The sequence below is a fragment of the Brassica rapa genome, chromosome A09, assembly GCF_000309985.2.
Source record: "Brassica rapa cultivar Chiifu-401-42 chromosome A09, CAAS_Brap_v3.01, whole genome shotgun sequence".
Classification (NCBI taxonomy): domain Eukaryota; kingdom Viridiplantae; phylum Streptophyta; class Magnoliopsida; order Brassicales; family Brassicaceae; genus Brassica; species Brassica rapa.
In genome coordinates, this window is record NC_024803.2 from 43,241,158 (window position 1) to 43,263,223 (window position 22,066).

General features: G+C 34.6%; 6 protein-coding genes and 1 long non-coding RNA gene across 9 annotated transcripts; 5 read left to right on the plus strand and 2 right to left on the minus strand.

Annotated features, from left to right (window-relative positions):
* The first annotated feature begins 1,433 nt into the window (after window positions 1–1,433).
* Window positions 1,434–3,933, plus strand: LOC103843334 (U2 small nuclear ribonucleoprotein A'). Of its 3 annotated transcripts, none has more exons than XM_009120046.3 (7): window positions 1,447–1,699; window positions 1,791–1,831; window positions 2,089–2,218; window positions 2,287–2,492; window positions 2,565–2,778; window positions 2,935–3,069; window positions 3,547–3,933. In XM_009120046.3, the coding sequence occupies exons 1-6, from the start codon at window positions 1,618–1,620 to the stop codon at window positions 3,027–3,029; spliced, it is 768 nt and encodes a 255-aa protein (XP_009118294.1). In that variant the 5' UTR covers window positions 1,447–1,617; the 3' UTR covers window positions 3,030–3,069; window positions 3,547–3,933. The 3 variants fall into 3 exon arrangements, with proteins under 3 accessions (XP_033136247.1, XP_009118294.1, XP_009118295.1); XM_009120047.3 differs by having other exon boundaries at window positions 1,515–1,699; window positions 2,565–2,723; XM_033280356.1 differs by lacking the exon at window positions 3,547–3,933 and having other exon boundaries at window positions 1,434–1,699; window positions 2,935–3,070.
* An 842-nt stretch (window positions 3,934–4,775) lies between these two features.
* LOC103843335 (60S ribosomal protein L21-1-like) lies at window positions 4,776–5,659 on the plus strand. Its single transcript, XM_009120048.3, has 2 exons — window positions 4,776–5,075; window positions 5,279–5,659. The coding sequence occupies exons 1-2, from the start codon at window positions 4,839–4,841 to the stop codon at window positions 5,534–5,536; spliced, it is 495 nt and encodes a 164-aa protein (XP_009118296.2). The 5' UTR covers window positions 4,776–4,838; the 3' UTR covers window positions 5,537–5,659.
* Window positions 5,660–6,211: 552 nt separating this feature from the next.
* Window positions 6,212–7,306, minus strand: LOC103843336. Its single transcript, XR_628103.3, has 2 exons — window positions 7,043–7,306; window positions 6,212–6,975 (listed from the first exon to the last, which is right to left on the minus strand). It is a non-coding gene; the product is annotated as an uncharacterized LOC103843336 (long non-coding RNA).
* Window positions 7,307–7,615: 309 nt separating this feature from the next.
* Window positions 7,616–10,127, plus strand: LOC103843337 (F-box protein At1g49360-like). Its single transcript, XM_009120050.3, is given in 6 exon segments — window positions 7,616–7,914; window positions 8,098–8,154; window positions 8,254–8,307; window positions 8,393–8,458; window positions 8,788–9,124; window positions 9,127–10,127. Coding segments are annotated over 6 exon segments (1,458 nt in total). The 5' UTR covers window positions 7,616–7,852; the 3' UTR covers window positions 10,009–10,127.
* Window positions 10,128–10,371: 244 nt separating this feature from the next.
* Window positions 10,372–12,499, plus strand: LOC103843338 (ADP-ribosylation factor-like protein 8b). The gene is made up of 6 exons (XM_009120051.3): window positions 10,372–11,239; window positions 11,432–11,534; window positions 11,640–11,672; window positions 11,748–11,869; window positions 11,951–12,112; window positions 12,188–12,499. Exons 1-6 carry the CDS (start codon window positions 11,154–11,156, stop codon window positions 12,297–12,299), a joined length of 618 nt encoding a protein of 205 aa, XP_009118299.1. The 5' UTR covers window positions 10,372–11,153; the 3' UTR covers window positions 12,300–12,499.
* Window positions 12,500–13,724: 1,225 nt separating this feature from the next.
* LOC103843520 lies at window positions 13,725–16,111 on the minus strand. The gene is made up of 6 exons (XM_033280355.1): window positions 15,373–16,111; window positions 15,077–15,283; window positions 14,815–14,976; window positions 14,649–14,702; window positions 14,377–14,514; window positions 13,725–14,250 (listed from the first exon to the last, which is right to left on the minus strand). Exons 2-6 carry the CDS (start codon window positions 15,281–15,283, stop codon window positions 13,855–13,857), a joined length of 957 nt encoding a protein of 318 aa, XP_033136246.1. The 5' UTR covers window positions 15,373–16,111; the 3' UTR covers window positions 13,725–13,854.
* LOC103843339 (transmembrane emp24 domain-containing protein p24delta3-like) lies at window positions 13,853–17,999 on the plus strand. Its single transcript, XM_009120053.3, has 5 exons — window positions 13,853–13,868; window positions 16,783–17,017; window positions 17,352–17,426; window positions 17,523–17,599; window positions 17,689–17,999. The coding sequence occupies exons 2-5, from the start codon at window positions 16,832–16,834 to the stop codon at window positions 17,831–17,833; spliced, it is 483 nt and encodes a 160-aa protein (XP_009118301.1). The 5' UTR covers window positions 13,853–13,868; window positions 16,783–16,831; the 3' UTR covers window positions 17,834–17,999.
* Window positions 18,000–22,066: the final 4,067 nt, after the last annotated feature.

Below are 22,066 nucleotides of genomic sequence, written 5' to 3' on the forward strand. Positions count from 1 at the left end.
AGCTTAGTATCCAAAGCGATTCTTGCTACTATCTTTTGATCAAATTAAAAGAAATGATGAAACAGATTCAAGAATACATTTTTAAAAAAAACTTAAGGAAGTTGATGAAACAAATGATCTTATATATTAGATGACATTGTTCAAGTGTTTTGTAGTTGTTAACTCGGACGAGTTTTTCTCCACTTGAAAAATCGTGTCCAATTGATAGGTATTTACAAACAAGCTGATTGGAGTTGTTACTCACTATCAACACAAAGAGGCTTGCTTCATGTTATAGGCGACCAAATAACCCAAATGCTCAAAACAGAGAGCCTAAATCTCAAACATGGAAGCATTATTATTCTTAAGCTTAATATGCAAAATGTGTACATATAATTTTCTTTTTTTACATTAAATTGTTTCCAAATTTATATGTGCTCAAGAGTGATAAAACAAAGAGAATTGAGATGTTTTTGGGATTCATAAGTATTCCAATGAATGAATGCTTTGTTAAAAAAAACAATATATGAAATAAGATGGGAAATCTATGCATTCACAAAAGTCCTTTTATATAGCAAACTTGTGAATTAAACAGTTTAATGATCTGATAAGTATGTAAATGTTGATTTAGTGATTGGTTTTCATTTCCAAATATGTAGACGTTGCTTCTTTTATCTTTATTTCAAAAGTTTAGCTAAGTGTCAAATTACATTTTGTGGTTTATGTTTCAATTTCTATGTATACATTACTTATTCCCTCTATTGTTAGCTGATACTTTTTCAAATTATACCATAATTTGTTAATCATCCAACAATACATTGAATATGTCAAACTCAATACCACTTGGAAACTCATAAGATTTAACTCAATATGACATAAAATGATATGCTAATCTCAGTTAACTAACAAGATTTAGCCTCTTTTTCAACAAATGAATGCTGAGAAAGCTCAAATTTTAGATTTCACATTTTATTGATTTTTCTGAAACTTCCAATACTTGAAAGAAAATGGTTGGTTAAAACATTTTATTTTGAATAAGATGTAAAAGCTGATTCATTAGAGTTCAATCTATTCAGTAATGGTTAACTTCATCATTGTTAGGATACTAGTCACTTAGTGGCGATGTTTATGCATTCGCTCTTACCCAACAACAGACCCACACATTTTGGTATAATGATGTATATTATATCATCTTAAGTCTTAACATATCAATAATCATCAAAAAATTTGATGTCATATTTCATATTCGCATTTTATCAACTTTTTGGTGTTGATCATCTTAATGTAATAACTAACATCAAACCGAACCAACTAAACCATTATAAATCGAACCAATCCGGATCATTCTTGCCGAAGCTGTTAATTATATTTTTTGCTGATACATTCTTCTCGAATTTAATTTCCCTCTTGATTGTAAAAACAGTCAAAGAACAAAAAAACTTGTGCCGTTAAAGTAAAGTCGAGAGAGAGAGAGACGAAATAGCCCAATGCTGCACTTAAAGGGCCTACTGTAAAAGCCCGAATGTATACTTAAATGGGCCGACCGAGTGATAACAACAGCAAAGAGAGCTGCGTTTCACGAGTTTCTTCATCACCCTTCCTCGCGCAGAAAGCTAGAAGCAGTGAACCCCTAGAATAATGGTGAAGCTCACGGCTGATTTGATCTGGAACAGTCCACACTTCTTCAATGCCATCAAGGAGCGAGAATTGGAGCTACGAGGTTCAGACTTATTATTATCTCTCCCGTTAACGTTCTAGTTTTTTTTTTCGTAACGCTAACCGAATCTTCTCTCGATTTATTTCATTTGCAGGTAACAAGATCCCTGTAATCGAGAACTTAGGTGCTACTGAGGTACTTTCTCGTTCTAGTCGAAGTTTCGTTTCTTCATTGTCTCTCGGTTGAAGAATGTTTTAGAGTGTTTCTGTTGTGTTTGGCTTTGTGTAATAGTACTCTTGTTCTGATTGTGTGTTCTTTTACTTTATAGAGTCAGTCTTCTCTGTGAAAGTCTTTTTTTTAATGGATATATGATAATGCTGTTGTGAATCTCTTTCGTATTATGTTGAATTAATTTTGATTTACTCATTAACTTGTGTTGCTTTTTCATACAGGACCAGTTCGATACAATTGATTTGTCTGATAATGAGATAGTTAAGCTGGAAAACTTCCCACTCCTCAACCGCTTAGGAACTTTGATCATAAACAACAACCGGATCACCAGGATTAATCCTAACATTGGAGGTAATAAAGTTTAGGATTTTTGACACATTGTTTGCTTTGTTGATTAAAGTATGGTTGTATGTCTGCAGAGTTTCTACCAAAGCTGCACACTTTGGTTCTAACCAACAACAGGCTTGTGAATTTGGTTGAAATCGATCCCCTTGCCTCCATTCCGAAGCTGCAGTACCTTAGTTTATTGGATAATAATATCACCAAGAAGCCAAACTATCGCCTTTATGTGATTCACAAGCTGAAATCGCTTCGAGTACTTGATTTCATTAAAGTCAAAGCCAAGGTGAGGAATTTATTATGTGCTTTATCCAATGCCAAGTAGACCATTTACTTGACAGTCTTTGTTTCCTAACAGGAGAGAGCTGAAGCTGCGGCATTGTTTTCATCTAAGGAAGCGGAAGAGGAGGTTAAGAAGGTATCTCAGCAGGAGGTTCAAAAAGTGTCGGATGCTACAGAAGAATCAGAGGCTCCAAAAGTGGTGGCCCCAACACAGGAGCAAATTTTAGCAATCAAGGTGCGGTTATCTCTAAACCGGGTCAAATTGATTTTAAAAAGAAGCCAAAGCCAAGATAGAAACTACAAAAGCTCCATGAATTGGTTCCTTGGCTGTGTTGAGAACTGGATAGTGACAAGGAATTATTAGATGATTTGTTTGTTTATTTATATTAAGTGAAGACTCTGTGTTTGGTAGTAATATTGGGTTTTTCGTTTCCATGATGTTACAGGCTGCAATTATCAACTCCCAGACGATAGAAGAAATTGCAAGACTCGAACAGGCTTTGAAGTTTGGCCAGGTTCCTGCAGGCCTGATAGTTCCTGATCCTGCATCTGGTGTTAATGACGGTTCTGGTCCTATGGAGGTAACTTCTTATCCTAACATTTTGCTCCTTATTTTATGAATCTTTTGACTTTAACGCAGCTAAATATGAGGGCTTCCTGATTGCTTCAACTTAGTCAAGCGTTTATAGGATTATGATCTAAGTAGAACGTTGTGGAGTTTGGTTAAATTCGTTGTTGCAGGTTTTGTAGTTATATGCGCTAGTGTGACTGACCGTTCTTATTTCTTGCTTCGATCTTTTGTTTTCTGTATGAACCCATATACCTCAATACTTTGCTGCAACTGTGAAAAGGCTAAGTGAGAGAACCAGGAACTTGTAAATAGTATAGGACAAGTCATTGAAGTTCCTGTTTATTGTGCTGTACAGTCCATTTGAAGTAATTAGGATGACTATGTCATTGGTTTGCTTGACTGGTTGATGCTGCTGTGTTTTAATTCATTAAACATCTTTATGGGTTAGATTGTCTATTGAATTCTGCGTGCATTTAATGGCCTTCAGGAATAGAAAATGTGGCAGTTGCGCTCCTTCAGTCCGTAGTAGCTGCTGCTGGAATGCTCACAGAAATTATATCTTACAAGCTTCACGGTCATGCAAGGTTTCTGTCGCTTCTTTAGGAAATTGTAAACTACTTCTGCTCAAGAGCATGTGTTTTTGAACCCTTGGGAAGAGTGGCTGAGAGGATTGTAATCTTTAGTCTGCAATCAGAGAGAGAGATGGTGCACACTGAATTTACCAATGCTCTTTTTCGCATTATTGTCTCTTCTCACTTTATCTTCAATCATTGTATACTTATACCGAGGGAAAACATAACAGGTCGATTTCCATATTCCACCGGTTTATAAGCAAAACACTCGTTAATGATAGATGAAAGAATGCACTTTTACATTTCTCTCAACATCAACCATCAAACATGCTGCAAAAGATGTAGATATCTCTAAGATTTTATATAGAAACTGTTTAATAAAAGCCTTTGATATAAATATCACATATTACTAAAGTAACACATCTTGAATTCAATGTAATCATCGGACTCATAATGTGAATTCTCCACCATCTCACTCGTTTACATATGAACAAGTTTTCAACTAGGGACATTGGTGGATAACAATAATACAATGTAACAGCAACCAGTTGAACCACCAAGTCTTATATAGTCATTACAATTATGAACATAGTAGCATCCCCTCCTCAACCTATTGATAAAACGCTAAATCTGGAAGCTTCTTTGTGCTTGAATGGGTTTAAGGAGGCAGGATTTGCGAGTGTGGAGACAGAAGCAAGCCAAGCATACGTCTCTCTCAAGATGGGGTCTTTGTGAGTGTCTGATTAGTTTATGTAGCCATTTAGCCATTTTGTAATATCTAATTGGTGTTGACAGGTTGAAGAGAGGTAGTAATACTCTTTGATATGCTCAAATAGTGTTTCTTTGTTATAGAATTAAGATACATGAGGTTGCTTTGGTCATGAACAGAAAGGTGTTCTTTCATCCACACAAGGACACTACTCACACTCTACAACTTATCTTCTTCAGAGATTCTTCAGGGGTGTAATTTTAGTTTTATGTTATAATGGAGCTAAATCATAAAAGAAGTAAGAATATATGGGTTTAAAACTAATTAATAAGAAACCTTCTTTGTGACAAATGGGTATTATGTGCACATAAGCCCAACAGGCCCGTTTACAGAAAAAACCCTAATTTTTCAGAAGATATAGATACTCATTGCCTTCATCATTTCGCTTCTTTGGCGATTTTAGGATTTTAACTTGTCGCATCCACCAAAGAGACAAAAATGCCGGCGGGACATGGAGTTCGTGCTCGAACAAGAGATCTATTCGCGAGGGGGTTCAGGAAGAAGGGTACAATTCCGCTGTCCACGTACCTCAGAACCTTCAAGGTCGGAGATTACGTCGATGTTAAAGTGAACGGTGCGATACACAAGGGTATGCCTCACAAGTTCTACCACGGTCGTACTGGTCGTGTCTGGAACGTTACCAAACGTGCCGTTGGTGTCGAAGTCAACAAACAGGTATGATGATGTATCATCTCTTATGTCTTATTATATTTAATGTTACTCCACTGTTTCAGTCTTACTCTTAGATTAAGATGTAAGCTTAATTAGATTAGTGAAATTAGATTAGTGACAGTTAACTATAAAACTCGTCTTGTTTTTTTATTGGGTGGGTAACGTGATTGACTAAATTAAATGTTTGGTGGTTGTGTTTGTTTTAGATTGGAAACAGGATCATAAAGAAGAGGCTTCATGTGCGTGTGGAGCATGTGCAGCAGTCTAGATGTGCGGAGGAGTTCAAACTGAGGATAAAGAAGAACGATGAGCTCAAAGCTGCTGCTAAAGCCAAAGGCGAGACAATAAGCACCAAGAGGCAGCCTAAAGGACCCAAACCAGGATTCATGGTTGAAGGTATGACCTTAGAGACAGTCACTCCTATCCCCTACGACGTCGTCAACGACCTCAAGGGAGGCTATTAGTTCTTCTCTACTTTCTTCCCTATTCTTGCTGTGTGTTTTGGAACTCTGCATTTGTAGCCACTTGAACTAAAGAATATGATTTATATGAGAATTTTGCAATCCAGTTTGTTTTTATCATAGTTCAATTTTGTTTGTCATAACCATTGATTCCAACCAATTAGCCTATACTCTTTTCATTATGAAAACAGTTGTTGACCAGTATGAATAATTATGAGTATTTAAGTTAAAAGATATCTTCTGAAGAGATACAGATAGAGAATTTGTATTGGTTATTCTGTTTGCTCGTAGAGTTTCCTAAAATAGATACACAGAAAGAAACCTCATTTCATCCGTTGCTTACCTAAATTTTCTTTTAGGCTATTTCATGTATTATCACTCAGAGCATCATTATCCCAAAGACCCATTTAGGGTCTCTTATTTTTTTTTAATACTTTTAAGTAGTAAAAGTGAATTAAGAGACTTAGTTAAGAGACTTGAACATTTATACGCTCCAATGCAAGTCTCTTAATGAAGGTTTCTTAAAAGTTAAAACTATTTTCATTGAAACTTAAATGTACTTTAAAACCAAGTTTTTTTTATCAAACTACTTTCATTGAAATATAGAAGAGTTCAACTCCATCAATGGAGGATACAATATAGCTACAAAAAGCCAAACAAACCAAAGCATAGACCAATAAACTGGACAAACAAATAAGAAAGCTTAACCATCTTCAAAACAATGTTCCCTATAACAATTTCACTAATAACAAATCCAAGGAGATAGCAAGTAAAGTTAACCTTATTAAGTGTAACACACTTTGCAACCTTCACCATATAATCATAGAATTCCTAACTAACAATCAGATCTAAGCCACGAGTCCATAAGGTTCCTGCCAAATATGAGCTCAGTCCGAGCTCATTTTCCCAACCAAACAAGACGATCCATCAACATACCACTCTGTTTCACAATGTACCAAACCTGTTCAGAAATACATGAATAACTAATAAACTAACCGTCCACTTTTCGATCACACCGTTGAATTCTGAGTCTGCAGTGTCCCCTACATCTGTACAAAGTTTCAGTCAGATCAGCATACAAATGAACCTCCCACGCTCTCTTGAATTTGCTGCAACAGAACAGTTGAACCTCCCAGATTTGAGCTGCTACTTCTGATGCTTGCGTAGGAAGCAAGGCACACCACAACGAAGTCGTTACTCCAATGACAGAGACGTCAGTTTCTATGGCTTCCCTGCCACGTCCTCTATTAAGAGAAACTCCATATGTGATCTCCCAAACTCATATCTGATCCGGATCTCTTTTTCGAAACCCCATCTCAAACTGTGTACTTCTTCTCCACCTTTGTTTCCTTCTTCTCTAGTTCACCTTTCTCCATCTCACGTTCTTCTCCTTTTTCTCTTTAACTTCTTTCTCTTTTATCGGCTGCTAGCCTCGTTTTAATCTTTTATTCAATTGGATTTAAATAAGATTTTAGATTTAAGTCTACGATCAGATGAGAGTTTTGAAACCTGTGTGCGAAGAAGACGCGGCGGAGGAAAACGTGAGGTTGACGAGAAGTGAGTCTCTGAGTCGGCTGATGGCGTCGGAGTCGTCGCGGAGAGGTCATCGTCGGAGTCGCCGGTTGATGGAGTCAGAGTCGTCGCTGATGGGTCATCGTGGAGGAGAGATCAGCAGATGGAGTCGGAGTCGCCGAGGAGACACAAAAGAAAGAGAGAGAATGCTTTGGTAGAGAGAGAAAGGGATGAGATAATGACACGTGTTCACAAAACCCGTCTCTTGTGTGGCTTAATTAAGCGACGTCTCTTCTTTAATTAGCCAATTTTTCTTTTCTTTTAAATCTGAAAACATTGAATACGGGCTTTAAGAGCCCGCGATAATGGTGCTCTCATACTCCAACCTCTCTCTCCATTATTATTGTTAATAATAATACTTAATAACAAAATTCAATGTATACAACAAAATCATTATATATTAATGATGTCGAATAAAAAAACTTAGATTATAGAATTATAAAATACATTAAAAAAATTACAGTAATATCAAAATTTTACATCTATAAAATGAAAATAGTATCCACATAGGCGTTTGCTTCTTCTTTTTAGGCTGTAACTTTAGAAAAGAAATCACACTTGATTGGTAAAATTTTGATGTAACTTTAAATTTTAAAATTAGAACTACATAATGATTGGTTAGATATTTTACTTTAAACTCCAACCAATCAACCACGTCAATTTTATTTCATTAAACGTACATGAACTTATTTGAAATAGATTTTGAACCGTATTCACATCATTTTCGCCAACCTCGTCAAGAACACAATGGCTTGCAGAGCGAGAGAACTTGTATCGTTGTTTTTGTATAAGATTTGTGATCCTAGAAGGTATGTAACCGGGGGCTCTTTGATCTATTTTCCTCTTCTATCAATGTGTGTGTCGTCATCTCAAAGTATATATGATGAATCTATAAGATTTGCGATTTGCAGGCATATAATTGTGTTGGAAAATTTAGCTAAATTCTTAAGAGATTGGTCTGATTTTCGGAGTGATTGTTTTTGACCTTGTAGATCTGATTACAAAATTGAGGAACATGTGGGAGAAGAAGCAGAGGCAAAACTCAACAGGTTTGTCAATTCTTTTTGAAAAGTCTGTGTGTTTTCTTCAAGATCACATAGACATATCTTAACAAAATATTTTGTAAATGGTTTTTTTTTTGGTGTCAGGCTGAGAACAAGCACCCTAGTTCATGAACTGGAAGCAGATGCAGAACTCAAGAGGTTTCTTCTTCTTTCAATGTTTTAAATAACTGACATTTGTGTCCCCCGTCAAATAAATGTTTAATGATTGGTTTCTTGGTGTCAGGCTGAAAACACCTTTAAAGAAACCAGAAGCACAACTCAATATGTCTGAGGCAGAAGAACTCAAGAGGTTTTGTTCTTATTTTCTCTCTATTACATGAGCCCTGTTCGTTTGGTTGCCGCAGGTTTCGGCGTCAGCGGCGGCGGCAGCGTCAGCGTCAATGAAGACAGTTGTTGTTCGTTTCGCAGACGCTGCCGCTGCCGCATACTATATCGCGACCGCAGGTTTTATCGGCGTCAGACGCAGCTTCCTGCGTCAACGAAACGAACAAGAGTTGACGTAGAATGTTGACGCTGCCGCTGCCGCCGGTACCTGCGGCAACCAAACGAACAGCCCTATGGATTCATATAGATAACCACGACTTTGTATGTCTATGTTTTTATGTTGGGTTGTGTCAGTTTTAGAGCAATCCTAGAGAGCAGTAGTGGATCCTCTGAGAAGCATAACCAAGATTTTGTCCTTCCCGACGATCTTGTACGTCTCATATTGCCCCGTCTTGCTATGAAGGACAATATACGCTGTTCTGTTGTGTGCAAGACATGGAGTGAAATTGCTGCTGCCTCTGTCCGCCTTAAAGATAGACCTTACTGGCTTATGTATCTTATTACATGTAATAATACCCGCGGGGGAGTCTCCTACGGTTTTTACGACCCTATAGCGAAGAAGAAGACAAAGGCAATGACTGTACCCGAGTTATCCATGGATTCGAAAATCTTTTGTTCCAATGATGGTTGGCGTTACTCATCAAAGACTATTCTCCACATGGCAACCTTTGCTTCTTCAATCCTTTTACCCGAGAGCGCATAAACTTGCATTTTCCTAAACACACGATATGTAGCACGACATTTGCTTTCACTTGTGCTCCTACAAAGACGGGTTGTTTGCTGGTTGGTATTGAAGGTTTCCCGGATAGTGTTAGTGTATACACCACCATCAGCACTTGGCATCCTGGTGCAGTTACATGGGTACATGAGGAGTTTCGTAACGAGATTTCTTCTCACTCTAGGCACACACAAAACATAATACATTCGGATGGTCTCTTTTACATGGCTACAGAAATTGCGTTAGGGGTATTCGATCCATCTGCGCGTACGTGGACCGTTCTCCCTATGCAACCCATCCTTGGCGTTGGCCCTCGGATGAGAACATTGAGGTGGATGACTGAATATGCAGGACAGATATTTCTTGTAGATGCATCATATGTGGAGCCGGTGGTGTTTAGGCTTAACCAAGTGGAGTCGGTGTGGGAAAAGAAATCAACACTGGATGGCTGCTCAATATTTGTGAGCAATGGGTCATGCGTGATAACCTCAGGGTCAATGAGTAACATTCTCTATATCTGGAATAATGATATCAACGGGAGGCGTCCAACCAAGTATATGTGTACCTTTAAACGTAATCGCCCCTACAAGTATTCTTTATATAACAGGAGTTTATGTGAAGATCCTGAAGGGTATTACTTTGAATATCGGACAAGGAGGGATATAGATGGTGTCTGGATCGAGCCCCCCCAAGACGTCTCTATCTATGATTTCTCCATTATTGATCCCTCTGTTGCCATAAATACATGTCTTTTTTTTTTGAATTTTCAGCTTGATCTATTCCTCTTTAAGATCTAAAGCTTTATTTTTATTGCATCTTATCAGATATGTTGTGTATTGTGACAATGAAGAGATGACTATGCTGTTTCTATGTAACTAGATACTTTTTTTGTTAAAAATGGCTCTTTGGATTTTGATTAGTGATGTTCAGAGAGGAGCAGCCACTTGTGTAGGACATTTTCCTGGAAATAGCAATAACATGTACACACACAGCTACTTCACAAGCACAATCTATCACCGTTGACTTTAGACTAAAGATTTTTTAGTCAGTAAGACTTCACAAGCACACTATACAACAAACATTACAAGGAACACGTAAGATCTAAAATGATAACAGATGACTTAACATAAGACAAACAAACTAGAATAGTTACTTTGCAAAAATAAAAACTGAACAATTGGCCATTCAAACAATCATAACTATCATATATGAAATTTAGTCAACAACGATTTTGATGCTCAATCTTCTAACAATACGTACAAAATTCACGGATAGGATGAGTAACAAAGAATATGGGGGTGATTGGTAGTTGCTGTAGGTGCTGTGCACAGCCCTATTTATTTCTACAGCACCAAATTCAGAGCAATCAAGCTTTAAATGTTTTTTTGAAACCACAACTCTTAAAATAATCTACAGCTGTACAAGTGCTCTGCAGAGCCAAATATCCAAAGCAATATTTTAGTGCTTTCCATAAAATTCTACAGCAATAAAATCTAAAACCAAAGCAAAAAGTCTACAGATTTTTTTCTACAGCAAAATTTTAAAAGCTACAGCCATTACCAATCAGACCCTATATAACAAAACTCTTAAACTTGAAAATAAATATAAACAAAATCATTTAACAAATATAAAACATACTCAAAAAAATATATAGTAATATAATTATATACATCACACATCAGGTATATCCTGCGCGTAATGCAGATCGACTCTAGTAAATGCATAAAATGTGTTTGAAAGACTTAAACAATACGGAAAATCCACATTTGCTCAAATCAATTTCAAGGTTCTGTTTGGTAAATTTCCTTAATTTTATGATTAGAATAATAAAATAATATAATATATTTACATGACTAATCTATTTTTGTAAGGCTTTTAAGAATAAAGTACAAAGGATCATTAAATCCCGAAATGGGCTCGAGAGAGTTCTGATTTCGGGGTCATGAATCAGGTTTATTGTATCTGTCAGAAGTTTTTGAGTTCTCCATCAATGAGTTTGTGGGAAGCTTCTCTCAGTTGGCTGCGTGGGTGAGAAAATCTCTTATCCTTTTCTGATTATTGTCTTACATCAGCTCAGTAGTATTGTAGTCTTGTCTCCTTGTAATTGTGACGATGACAATGGTTCTAATCTGCATGTTCTGTAGTTTTTTTTTATTTTTCTAAAGAGACAAATCCAATAATTTGATGTCGCCATGTGGATTTTGATTGCCATGTAAACAGATTCAGTGAATGCTTATGCAGCCTCTTCTTCAAGCAAGAAATGGAACTTTCTTTGATGGGCCTTCAAAATGCAGGAAAGACAGCACTTATCAATGCTGTTGATGTAACTATATATACTACTTCCTCGGAAACCCATTTCACTTGTATTATTTATACAGTTTGATATGGTGGTTAGGAGGGTATCTAATATGCTTTTTTTCTTGTTTAGAATGTTGGATATAGTGAAGACCTGGATCCTACGGTAAGTGTGTTATATAATTTTATCTTCAAGAAACAAGAGATCATCAATACCAGAATATATATAACATTTTTGCAGATTGGTTTTCACATGAGGGAAGTGACAAAAAGAAATGTTATTTTGAAGCTACGGGATGGTAGTGGGCAATCAGGATTCCGCAGCTTTTGGGAAGGTTTTTGCCGCGATAATCCTGCCAAAGTGTAAAAAGGATCTTCTTCAACTATCTCAAAGTCTCTATATTGTCTTCATATTCTCACGTTGGAGTCCTTTTGTCCTGGTAGGTATGTAGTTGATGCTGCAGATGTTGACAATCTATTTATCTCGAAAAAAGAACTCCATAAGTTGTTGAGCAAGACTTCGCTTAACGGTATCCCTCTTCTGGTTCTTGGGAACAAAATGGACGAACCTGGAGCTCTGTCTAAAGATGCCTTCACTGAAGAAATGTATAATTAACTGTTTCTTTCTTTCTCCAAAAACATCTTCCATCTGATCATGTTTTTTTATTGTGTGGATTACAGGGGGCTTCAGTTGCTTTCAGATAGAGAAGTCTGCTGTTTCATGATATCATGCAAGAACTATACCAACATTGATCAGGTCTTTGATTGGCTCCTATCAAAATTAAAGAACTAAATATTCTCTCTTCTTGATCTTCTTAGTCGTTCTGTGTTGTGTGCCTCGTTGGTTGATGATGATCATTCATGGTTGAAGACAATTTTAAAGAATAGTTTGTCCCTAATTTTCTTGTCTCTGTTGCTGCTCTGGTCTCTACATGTGAAATTTTGGAAACACAAACAAAGTTTCTCACTTTTATATGTACAAAAACAAAAAAACAAAAAAATATCTGGTGCTTAGTAGATAAATAAGCTCTGTGCTGCTCCATACGCTAAACGATTATTATCTCTATATGGACAAACCATTTGGTGATTGTCCCTTGAGCTCCTGTCCTGGAATCCTAGGTTGATTTTGCTGTGAGGACACTGACCATTCTCACAAGTGAAACCTGGTCTCTCCATCATGACAACATTCTTTCTGACCTTGGAGAAGAAGAAGAAGCAGGGAGAGTTGAGTGGACGTAGATGATGACGTGGAAGCAGTTAATTCAACGGAAGAGTTTGTTTGTATGAGAGAGTAGCTTTTGAGAATTGTAATCAGGATCTAAAGACTAGAAGTCTTGGATTAGGCTCTCGGCGTGTGAGACGTCAAGAGAAGTTGTATTGAGGTGGTTACTTTCTTATCAAATAATACATACAAACAGGGGCGGACCCACGTGTAGTGATGTGGGGTCACTTGACACAACAAAAACAATAAAAGCTCACTCCACTCATTGATGAAGAAGAAGAAAGAGGAGGAGGACATGAGTCCGGATAGAGCTCCCGGGCCATAAACCTCTTCTTGGTTGATAAATGGCAAGCCAAGTAGCACTCTCTTTCGCCTGTCATCTTATCTTGCAAGCATTTTGATTGCCTCACAAGCTTTTCGCAATATCAGGGGACATATATGCTTGATAACGGCGGTCAAAACAACACCGACTTTCCGAGCTGAGGCCACCACGGCGGTGGAACACCTTTCTCCAAAAGAAACAAACAGACAAAAGCGACCCAAGAGTTGTGTCTTAAAGCTCCTGAAGTGTGTGCGGCGTTGGTCCAACCAAACTATTACAATCGTTACGGAGACCTTGGAGCAGGGCAACGGAGATGAACGAAAGGATTTAAATGCCTGGAGCATGCATGCAAACTTATGTCTTTTCAGTTTCTTTCATTCATCATTAACAACAAGTTTACGTCGGTACAACTTTGGACAAAGGATAAGCTTGGAGTTCTCAAGGCAAAGCGCATTATAAGATGTTGCAAGGTCCGTCGCATAAGAAGGATTTCACGGTGGAGACTTGATCGGAGCGGACAAAGACAATGGCGGTGGAGACTTCTATATTTTTTTAGGCTGGCCACATCTTTGCTAACACATGGCTTCCATTACCTTTTTTTATCTTTATTTTCATGTGTAATATTCGGTTTGTCTAAACTAAAAGTTTGTACCAATTTTAAGTCCTTTGGGAACTTTTCAATAAAAAGTATGTTAACACAAAAATATGTTTGACAAATGATAAATCCAATAACTAAAATAAAATTTATAAAATTTATTTTCATAATAAACTGATAAACTAAAGTCAAACAAACTTTTTTCCTTATTAATTACCTTTAATTAGTTTTGCAGGGCCACCAAACATTATAGTATGCCCCCAATATTTTTCAATGTGTGCCTTTCTTCTCCCATACCACCCATCAAAATCAGTTACTTCCTCACTATTCACGTCTGCCACACCAATGACTTTCTGTGTTTTAGCATCTACTACCGAGCAATCACGAGCATATGCATAAAGTCGCGGATCATCTACGTGCTTAATTAGTAGTCCATTTCCCATCGGACTAGTCATTGAGTTTGGAATTGTGAACAATTCGCCACCCCAATAAACTTGGTCTGCATTGTATGCTAAATCAGTGAATAGTTTAGCTGGCCAAAAACCAAGAGCCTTTTGTTTCTTTCCTTTTCCAGTGAATAACCACCAGTTTCCATTTTGTGGATCCTTAAAAAAAACACAAGTTTAAAGATAAGTTTTATTATATTATAAGGTTCATGACATAGTTTAAACATGAAAACACAAAAGTAATTGTTTTTTGGATAAATTACAAACTTTTATAAATTAACTTACTCGGTAAATGTAAAATCTACATTCCATTATTCGCACAGCGATCTCTGAGACTTTGGGAAATGCATAATCAAGAGGACTATTGTTGTTCACTATCACAAAACCGGGGCAGTTCGTATTGAAACAGTGTTGGTCACGTGTCTATACATGAAGAAAATATTAATCTGATATTAATAAAATAAAGAAGAAAATCCTTATAATGCTTGATTTATTTGAAAGTATAACCTTTTTTTTTTGAAAGTATAACCATTTTACGTGATGTATGTAGAGCTTACATGGAAATATGCAAATTTTCGGCAACGATTGTCTCCATAAAGCGTAGGGTTAACCTGTAAAAAGGCAATTTAATCAAAATAATAACTACTTTGTCTGTATTTTTTATTTACTTATTTTTATTTTTGTTTAATAAGTTACGTGAAAGCTATGAATGTTATGTTATACCGTCCAACCAGCCTTGATGAAATCTGTACCGTTGGAAACTTTTATTAAACCAGAAGAGAATTGAAGTTGATGAACCATTGGAGTTTGGTATAAACTGAAATGAGCAAATCCTCCTGCAAAATCCATATCTACGTACTTACTTATGACTCTGTTTCCTGCATACTATTAAATTTCACTATTTTTAATGTAACTTATTAAAGAAAATACTAATACATTTGTTTATATAAAAAATAAATGGAGAAAGAGAGGAAAATTTATGTACATGTAAACCCGGTTCGGAATTGGTTAGAGGATGAACATTTGAGTCAAACATTTGGTTGAATGTCTTTTGTCTGATAAGATCTTCTTTGGTAGTTTTTCTTATTGGGACTGTGCCATGTGGGCATTCAACTTCTATTTCATTGTCACCTTCTTCTTTCTCTTCTTCTTTTTCAACTTCCTCTAGTCCATTCATGTTGCTTGGTCTCATCTAATGGGGAAAATATGCAATTTTAAAATAATGATAATTTAAAATTATTCCTGACATAATATTTATTCATAAGTATAAAAGATTATTACTTCAGGATGAAACTCATGGCTCTTCAAGAGGGCATGATCAAACGCAGGTTGTTTGTAAAAATCTATACAATCATAGATATCACCATATTCAGTCTGAAAAACATAAATACAACAAAAACAAAAAAAACAGTGAGGTTTTATAGAAGAAAAATAATAACTGAAAAGTTATATATGTACAAAAATATATGAATAAAAATAAAGTAAAGCACGAACCTTGACTGTCTTAACAGATGGTTTATTTATAAGCTTAAGTTGTCTCTCTAATTTCAAATCTTCTTCATATAATTCTCTAGTTGTAGGCTTTGCAACACAACTTAACGCAAAAACGGCTAAAACGAAAAACTTCATCCCAAACATACTAAGACAATTATTATTTCTTTTTGGATGGTTGTTTTCTCCTAACCCCATACACACATACTTATATGATTTATTATGAGCGCTTATACATTATTTGAGTTACAAAGAATTTGAAACTTTAGTAATTTGAGAATAATAGGAAGTTTGCGATTTCGTTTTGACGAAATCTACCATTGATAACTAGGAAAGAATATGATATGAATTGCACCAAATCTTGAGTTTGAAAATACAGAGGAATATGCAGTGGCATATTCTATCTTTCTTCTATTATCTAGGAGGAATTTGGATTTTGGGCTCTAATATATCTCCTACCCTCGAATCAATCTTACTAATACAATTCATGGCTGAATGTATGACTAGGGATGATTAAACGGGCCAGGACTCATACCGTATGACCTTGGAGACCGTCACTCCTATCCTCTACGACGTCGTCAACGATCTCAAGGGTGGCTATTAGTATCAGTGTTTGTTTTGTTTCGTCAGTTTCTTGAGTATTTGATTATTCTGCATGTGCAATCTTACAATACAGACTAAAATTTAAGAAAGGTTTTTCTCGTCTATAACTATAACAAAATCAGATATCTACTAAGGAAACAAGAATCAGATAAATTAAGAGCCCAACAACATGAATTTGTTCTTTAGAGCTCAAGTATAAATGCAACAAACTTATATCAATTCTCAAGGCCATGGATTAATGTCATGAAAGCCCAATTGATATTTTAATATATAAAAAAAAGAATTAATGAGCAAGCAAAAAGTCAATATTGGCATATGCTCTCTCCAATCATTTTTTCAAGTCCACAACACGTTTTCGCTTTTTTATAAATAGTAAATATTGTAAAGAGATAAATATCTACCGCCCAGTTAAAAACTATCGTATTTAAAGTTTACTTAAAAATAATTTATAAGTAATAAAACCCTAATTCTAAAATTATATATGATAAGTGGCGCTCGAAGCAAACTGAAACCCTAGAAAAAAAAAAGAAATTTGGGAAGAAAAGCAAAAGGTAACAGACTCAAGTCTCATGCATATTTTCATTTCTTTTCTATATTCATAGGTTTTATTTTTGGTTTGTATGCAACGAAAGTTTGAAAGACGAAGATGGTTGCTAAGATGAGCAGTGGCCTCCTGACGGGACTCCTTCTCTTCTTTCTGGTTCTGGTGATGATTCAGGTCGGTGAGGCTATATTGCAAGACATGCCTCCCACTGATACAAGGTGCGAGTGTCAAGAAATCAATAGTAATGTCGACATAATCTCCGAGGATCATTCCACTATCTCAGTTAAGGTGATTGTTGGGTTTCTCTTCCGATCCACCATGTTATTTGGATCAACATTTTATTATTTGATCTGTTAATTCCAACTGATTCATAAAGTTTGCTCAAAATAATTGATAGTAATCACAAGTTTCTGAATCTTAAATATTGACCAAGTACCATTTGGTATTTGTGATCATGGGTTTTTGCTAGTTCCTCATAGCTAATTTGATAGTTTTTTTTAGAGAGTCCTGATTAAAGTCAATTTTGGAGAGAAAGGGAATAATGTAAAATGCGGAAATAGAGTGGTCATGGATGGTGTTTCTGTTCATTGTTCTACTTGCCTCTGAGTTCTTTATGTTGCAGTTGAACTTCCCATACAACAAAAATATTAGCATCAACGTTGGCCGCTGTAAAACTACTCAGAAAGAAAAGATCGAGGTGAGCTTTCAAATAGATATTTACAAAAAATGTATCCTCTTCATTTTTTTTTGAAGATTTGTTTCTTTGAGACATTTAATTTGCTTATTAACTTAGGGAATGGAGGTGGAGATTAGAAAACTTGAAGGCACAGTCAAAGCCATCCATGAAAATCTACTCAAGCTAATAAACGGGTAAAAGAATCTTCAACTTGTCTTGTCTGTTTTTGTTTAGTCTAATTAATATTAAAGTTTTGTCGAACAAAATGACACTTTGCATGCAGAGACGCCGATGTGATAACAGTGAGTGCGAACACCAACACACTATTAGCTTCGTACAGTGTAATGGCGGTGATTATTTGCATTATGGTCTCTGTTTATCAAGTAGTCTGCTTGAAGGCATACATAGAGGCGAACAAACTTACATAAAGATTTGTGATTCATCGAGATCCTTTTCCATACTTTTTTTATGTTGAATTATATTCAGGTTTCTCTTTTCTATCTTTTTTTTTTGGTAAAATTCTCCTTTCTATCTTTCTTGTTCACACTGTGAAATCATATTATTGCATAAAGGTATTCTAGCTTCCATCACAAATGGTCGTTTTGGAAAAAAAAGGAAAAAGCAAATGGTAACCACATCCTGAAGCGATCTACAGGATTGAAACACAACTATTTACAATTCTACGATGTAATGAAAGTCCATGTCACATACTTATGTCCCACATACTCATTTATATTGTATGCAAATAAAATAATAGAAAACTTATGTTAGTATGGATAAACATATAGTACAAGTTAATAAATTAGAACATTGTATACAAACGAAAATACAAATGAATTAAAATATATTATATAATATAGTATAAGTTAGTGAAATTATTAAACATGTAAAATAATTAGTTTACCTTATATCATAAAACTAACCCCCAATCTCAATTCCGCCGTCAAATATTAAACTTTAAATCATAATCATTAAATTTAAATGATCACTAAATTTAAGAAAAGTTTTCTCGTTTATAACTATTAAATTTACTGTTTTAAATTATTAACATTTTTAACTTACTAAAGTCATATAAGACAACAATAATCAAATATCTACTAAGGAAACAAGAATCAAATAAATTAAGAGCCCAACAACATTAATTTGTTGTTTAGAGGTCAAATATAAATGCAACAAACTTATCTCAATTCTCAAGCCCATGGATTAATGTCATGAAAGCCAATTGATATTTTTATATATAAAAAAAAAAAATTAACGAGCAAGCACAAAAGTCAATATTGGTATATCCTCTCCTCGGCAATATTTATGTCTAGAAAACTAGAACTGTAAAACTGTGCCAATCATTTTTCAAGTCCACAACATTTTTTTAGTTTTCTTAGAGATATAGTATATTTTGTAAAGAGATAAATATCTACCGCCTAGTTTGGAGCCATAATTAAAAATTATCGTATTTAAAGTTTACTTAAAAGTAATTTATAAGTAATAAAACCCTAATTCCAAAATTATATATGATAATTCATGACGTTACATTGTGTTATAAATATGTTTCTTATGGTGTTTCATCAGTTGGTATCAGAGCTCCGTGTCTTTAATATATCTGAAGTTCAGTTTCCTTTTATTTGTTAGGCAGGCATACTCTTAGTTGAGAGTGTTGAGACTCTCAAACTGTTAGATGGAAGAAATCAACATTTGATTGCATTTAAGGCAATTTGATCATATATTTCAAGAGGGAGGGTTATACTGAGAAAAAAAAACAGAAGACCGACATGGCCTCTTTTTAACCTTTTGCTAGCTCCATCACCAGGCGAGAGATATTGTTTTCAATAGCTCAATATTGTCTCACCGTATCACCAATCTTTTCATTGGCACACCAGTTTCTCAAACAGAGATCGCATATGGCATTCATCCCCATCCACTCATGGTAGCAGATTTTCAAAGAGATCAACGCCAAGAGTCACAACTCTTTCAGATTCTCCGTTCTCAACATACGTATGTGTTGCCTGATAACCAAAAACAAATAGTATCTAACAGTTCAGCTTTGAGTCCACAGAAACTTTGATTTCTTATCGGTTTTAGTCATCTTCTTTTTTATTATATCCACTGAGCTTACGTGAGTTCATATGTAATAAATCCAGTAGATAAATTTTGTTACTAAGTCAGTCTTAATGAGCAAACATAATATACCTGATCAAGATCTTATGCCACAACAGTGTTTCCCCAAGGCTACGTAAAATTGAAGTTTCATCCTTCCATTCTTAACTTTAATCAGATCAAAGAGGAACAGACTCGGGTGTCTTCACTTTCTACTTCAATCTTTACAAATCATTGGTTTGCTTCTCCTGCAAGAGGAGAAACTAAGCAAAAGATTATGAAGCTTTATAATAAGATATAATTTTTTTTTTTTGTAAAATTATACATAATAGAATTCTAATTTGGTAAAATATTTAGTCAACAAATAAAAATTTAGGGAATAAATACTTGATCTAATCCGAATAAATATAAAATTCAAGAAAAACTAGGAAAAAACGTAAAAAGGAAAAAGGAAAAAAATAAAAAAATGTATTTACGGTATTAATTTATCCATTTCATCAAACTCTACTAACAAAAATAAAAAGAAGAAATATCACATATACTTTTTGGTGGTTAAGTTTCTTAATCTTAGAAAAATTAACATGAAAAAAGCAATGTACAATATTAATTTTTAAAAACAGTTACAATATTTAAAAAATGAAATAATAAAATATTTTATATGATACATATTACAATTAATAAAGCATAGACACATTCCTAAGAAAAGTTAAATGGTTCCACAACACTGTGTTTTTCTTTTTTAAAACTAAAGCAAATATATTTTTTAGAAACAAAACAAAACTAAATTGTTGCAAAATCTGGACGCGCACTGAATTACACAATAATTCTACAAAAAAAGAAGACACCTAAAGGTTTTTAAGAGAATACAATTATAGGAAATAATTTCAAAATCTGTATGAATAAGTACACTAATATCATACATAAGCAAAATCACATGTAATAATGGTTCAAAAAGAATAATCCCTTTTTTTTTTTTGAACACCAAGAATAATCCCTTTAAACTACAGCAAATGATGGTCTAAGTACCAGTTCCTGGTTTGATAACTTGACTCCAGCCGGTTCCTTAATAAGTGTCTTTGGTCGCAATGATACCGAAAACCCAAGATCTGAGGAAGAAGTCAACCTACATGCTTACTTTACGACTACCTCAAATGTTCTATATTATAAAATCATATCCAAACCACATCAATATTAGCAAAACCGGTGTGCAGCAATCCCCCTAGTATTAGATATAAGAATCTTGGACCTTATCTGAGGAGAATCGTGGAGAGAGGAGAATAACCGTTTATCGTTTGACAACATGTGAGATGCTCCCTGCATAGGATAGCCATTGAATGGTTGGTTTATTTTTCTTTTGTGATTTAAATTTTAATAACTAATTAATTAAAATATATTACAGCTACTAATATTAAATCTGTTAGAGATTCTTGGGAATATACTACACGTTGTCGATGCTCTAAGGCAACATAACAATTTGACATTTTGAACGTTTAAAAAAAATGATTTCATAATACATAATACATACTCAGGGCCGTCTAATAGTGGAGCAGTCAAACATGGTCCGAATCTAAAAATAAAAAAAAATATTAAGAAAATTTTCAAAATAAATACATAAATTTGATTGAAAATTTCAAAAAATTTAAGATATTCTTAATTTTATAGTTTATAATTAGAAAATAAACCTCAAATATATATAAATAAAGCTATTAACTTTTAAAATTATTTTATTACATTGTTAAATATATAGTTAATTTTTTTTGAACAAGACCTTAAAATAATTTGAGACGGCCCTATACACAGGGGCAGACCCAGATCTCGTGAGGAAGTGGCACTTGCCACATACTAAATAATATAACTCTCTTATGTCGTTAACATACATAATATTGTGTAGCTCTTACGGTTCTAAAGATTATGTTGCGCCCCACTCTCTTTGAATCCACCAAGCGTCCTCTGTTTTATTTGTTTCTACATTTTTAATTACCTTTCCCATTTTCTCATTTCTTTTGCTACCTACAATTATGTTGCTTTTTCTTTTTACAATTGTTTTCTTTTCTCTAATATTAATGTTTCCAAATAAAACATATAATTTATTTAAATTTCACTCAAACAGTTATTTTATTAATTTTTCAGTTTTTAGATTAACATAAGAAAAATTAAAATGAATAAATAAATATTTTTGTAATAAAAATATTATGTTCTATATGTAATATTACTTAAAATAGAATTTTTAAAATTTTTAAAAAATTATTTTATCTATTTCCAGAGAAGGATAAAGAAGAATTGCAGAGTTGATATGGTTAATCTCTTTCCTTAAATCTTTAAACGCTCCGTAGTGTGACGGTTTCATAGCGCTCATATTCCAAGGATACAACTGCAGAATTGTTTCTGTTTACCATCACCGGAAAACAGAATCTATCGAATCTATTTTAGTGACTAATGTAATTTTTTAAAAAATATATATAATTTAATGAAATAATTTATATTTAGTATTTTAATAAACATACATATAGATATATAGATTGTGCCATATGTTAAATTATTTTCTAGATCCATTTCTGCCTATACATACT

Bases quoted from the DNA above. Each gene is read 5' to 3' on its own strand.
- LOC103843338 (XM_009120051.3), top strand. From the start codon at position 11,154: ATGAATCAGGTTTATTGTATCTGTCAGAAGTTTTTGAGTTCTCCATCA. The intron at 11,535-11,639 runs GTAACTATATAT...TTTCTTGTTTAG, and splicing joins CACTTATCAATGCTGTTGAT to AATGTTGGATATAGTGAAGA. The intron at 12,113-12,187 runs GTATAATTAACT...TGTGGATTACAG, and splicing joins GATGCCTTCACTGAAGAAAT to GGGGCTTCAGTTGCTTTCAG.
- LOC103843339 (XM_009120053.3), top strand. From the start codon at position 16,832: ATGGTTGCTAAGATGAGCAGTGGCCTCCTGACGGGACTCCTTCTCTTC. The intron at 17,018-17,351 runs GTGATTGTTGGG...TTTATGTTGCAG, and splicing joins ATTCCACTATCTCAGTTAAG to TTGAACTTCCCATACAACAA. The intron at 17,600-17,688 runs GTAAAAGAATCT...CTTTGCATGCAG, and splicing joins CTACTCAAGCTAATAAACGG to AGACGCCGATGTGATAACAG.
- LOC103843335 (XM_009120048.3), top strand. From the start codon at position 4,839: ATGCCGGCGGGACATGGAGTTCGTGCTCGAACAAGAGATCTATTCGCG. The intron at 5,076-5,278 runs GTATGATGATGT...TGTTTGTTTTAG, and splicing joins GTGTCGAAGTCAACAAACAG to ATTGGAAACAGGATCATAAA.
- LOC103843520 (XM_033280355.1), bottom strand. From the start codon at position 15,283: ATGAGACCAAGCAACATGAATGGACTAGAGGAAGTTGAAAAAGAAGAA. The intron at 14,977-15,076 runs GTACATAAATTT...GAAATTTAATAG, and splicing joins ATTCCGAACCGGGTTTACAT to TATGCAGGAAACAGAGTCAT. The intron at 14,251-14,376 runs GTAAGTTAATTT...GTTTTTTTTAAG, and splicing joins GTAGATTTTACATTTACCGA to GATCCACAAAATGGAAACTG.
- LOC103843334 (XM_033280356.1), top strand. From the start codon at position 1,618: ATGGTGAAGCTCACGGCTGATTTGATCTGGAACAGTCCACACTTCTTC. The intron at 1,832-2,088 runs GTACTTTCTCGT...TTTTTCATACAG, and splicing joins AGAACTTAGGTGCTACTGAG to GACCAGTTCGATACAATTGA. The intron at 2,779-2,934 runs ATAGAAACTACA...ATGATGTTACAG, and splicing joins AAAAAGAAGCCAAAGCCAAG to GCTGCAATTATCAACTCCCA.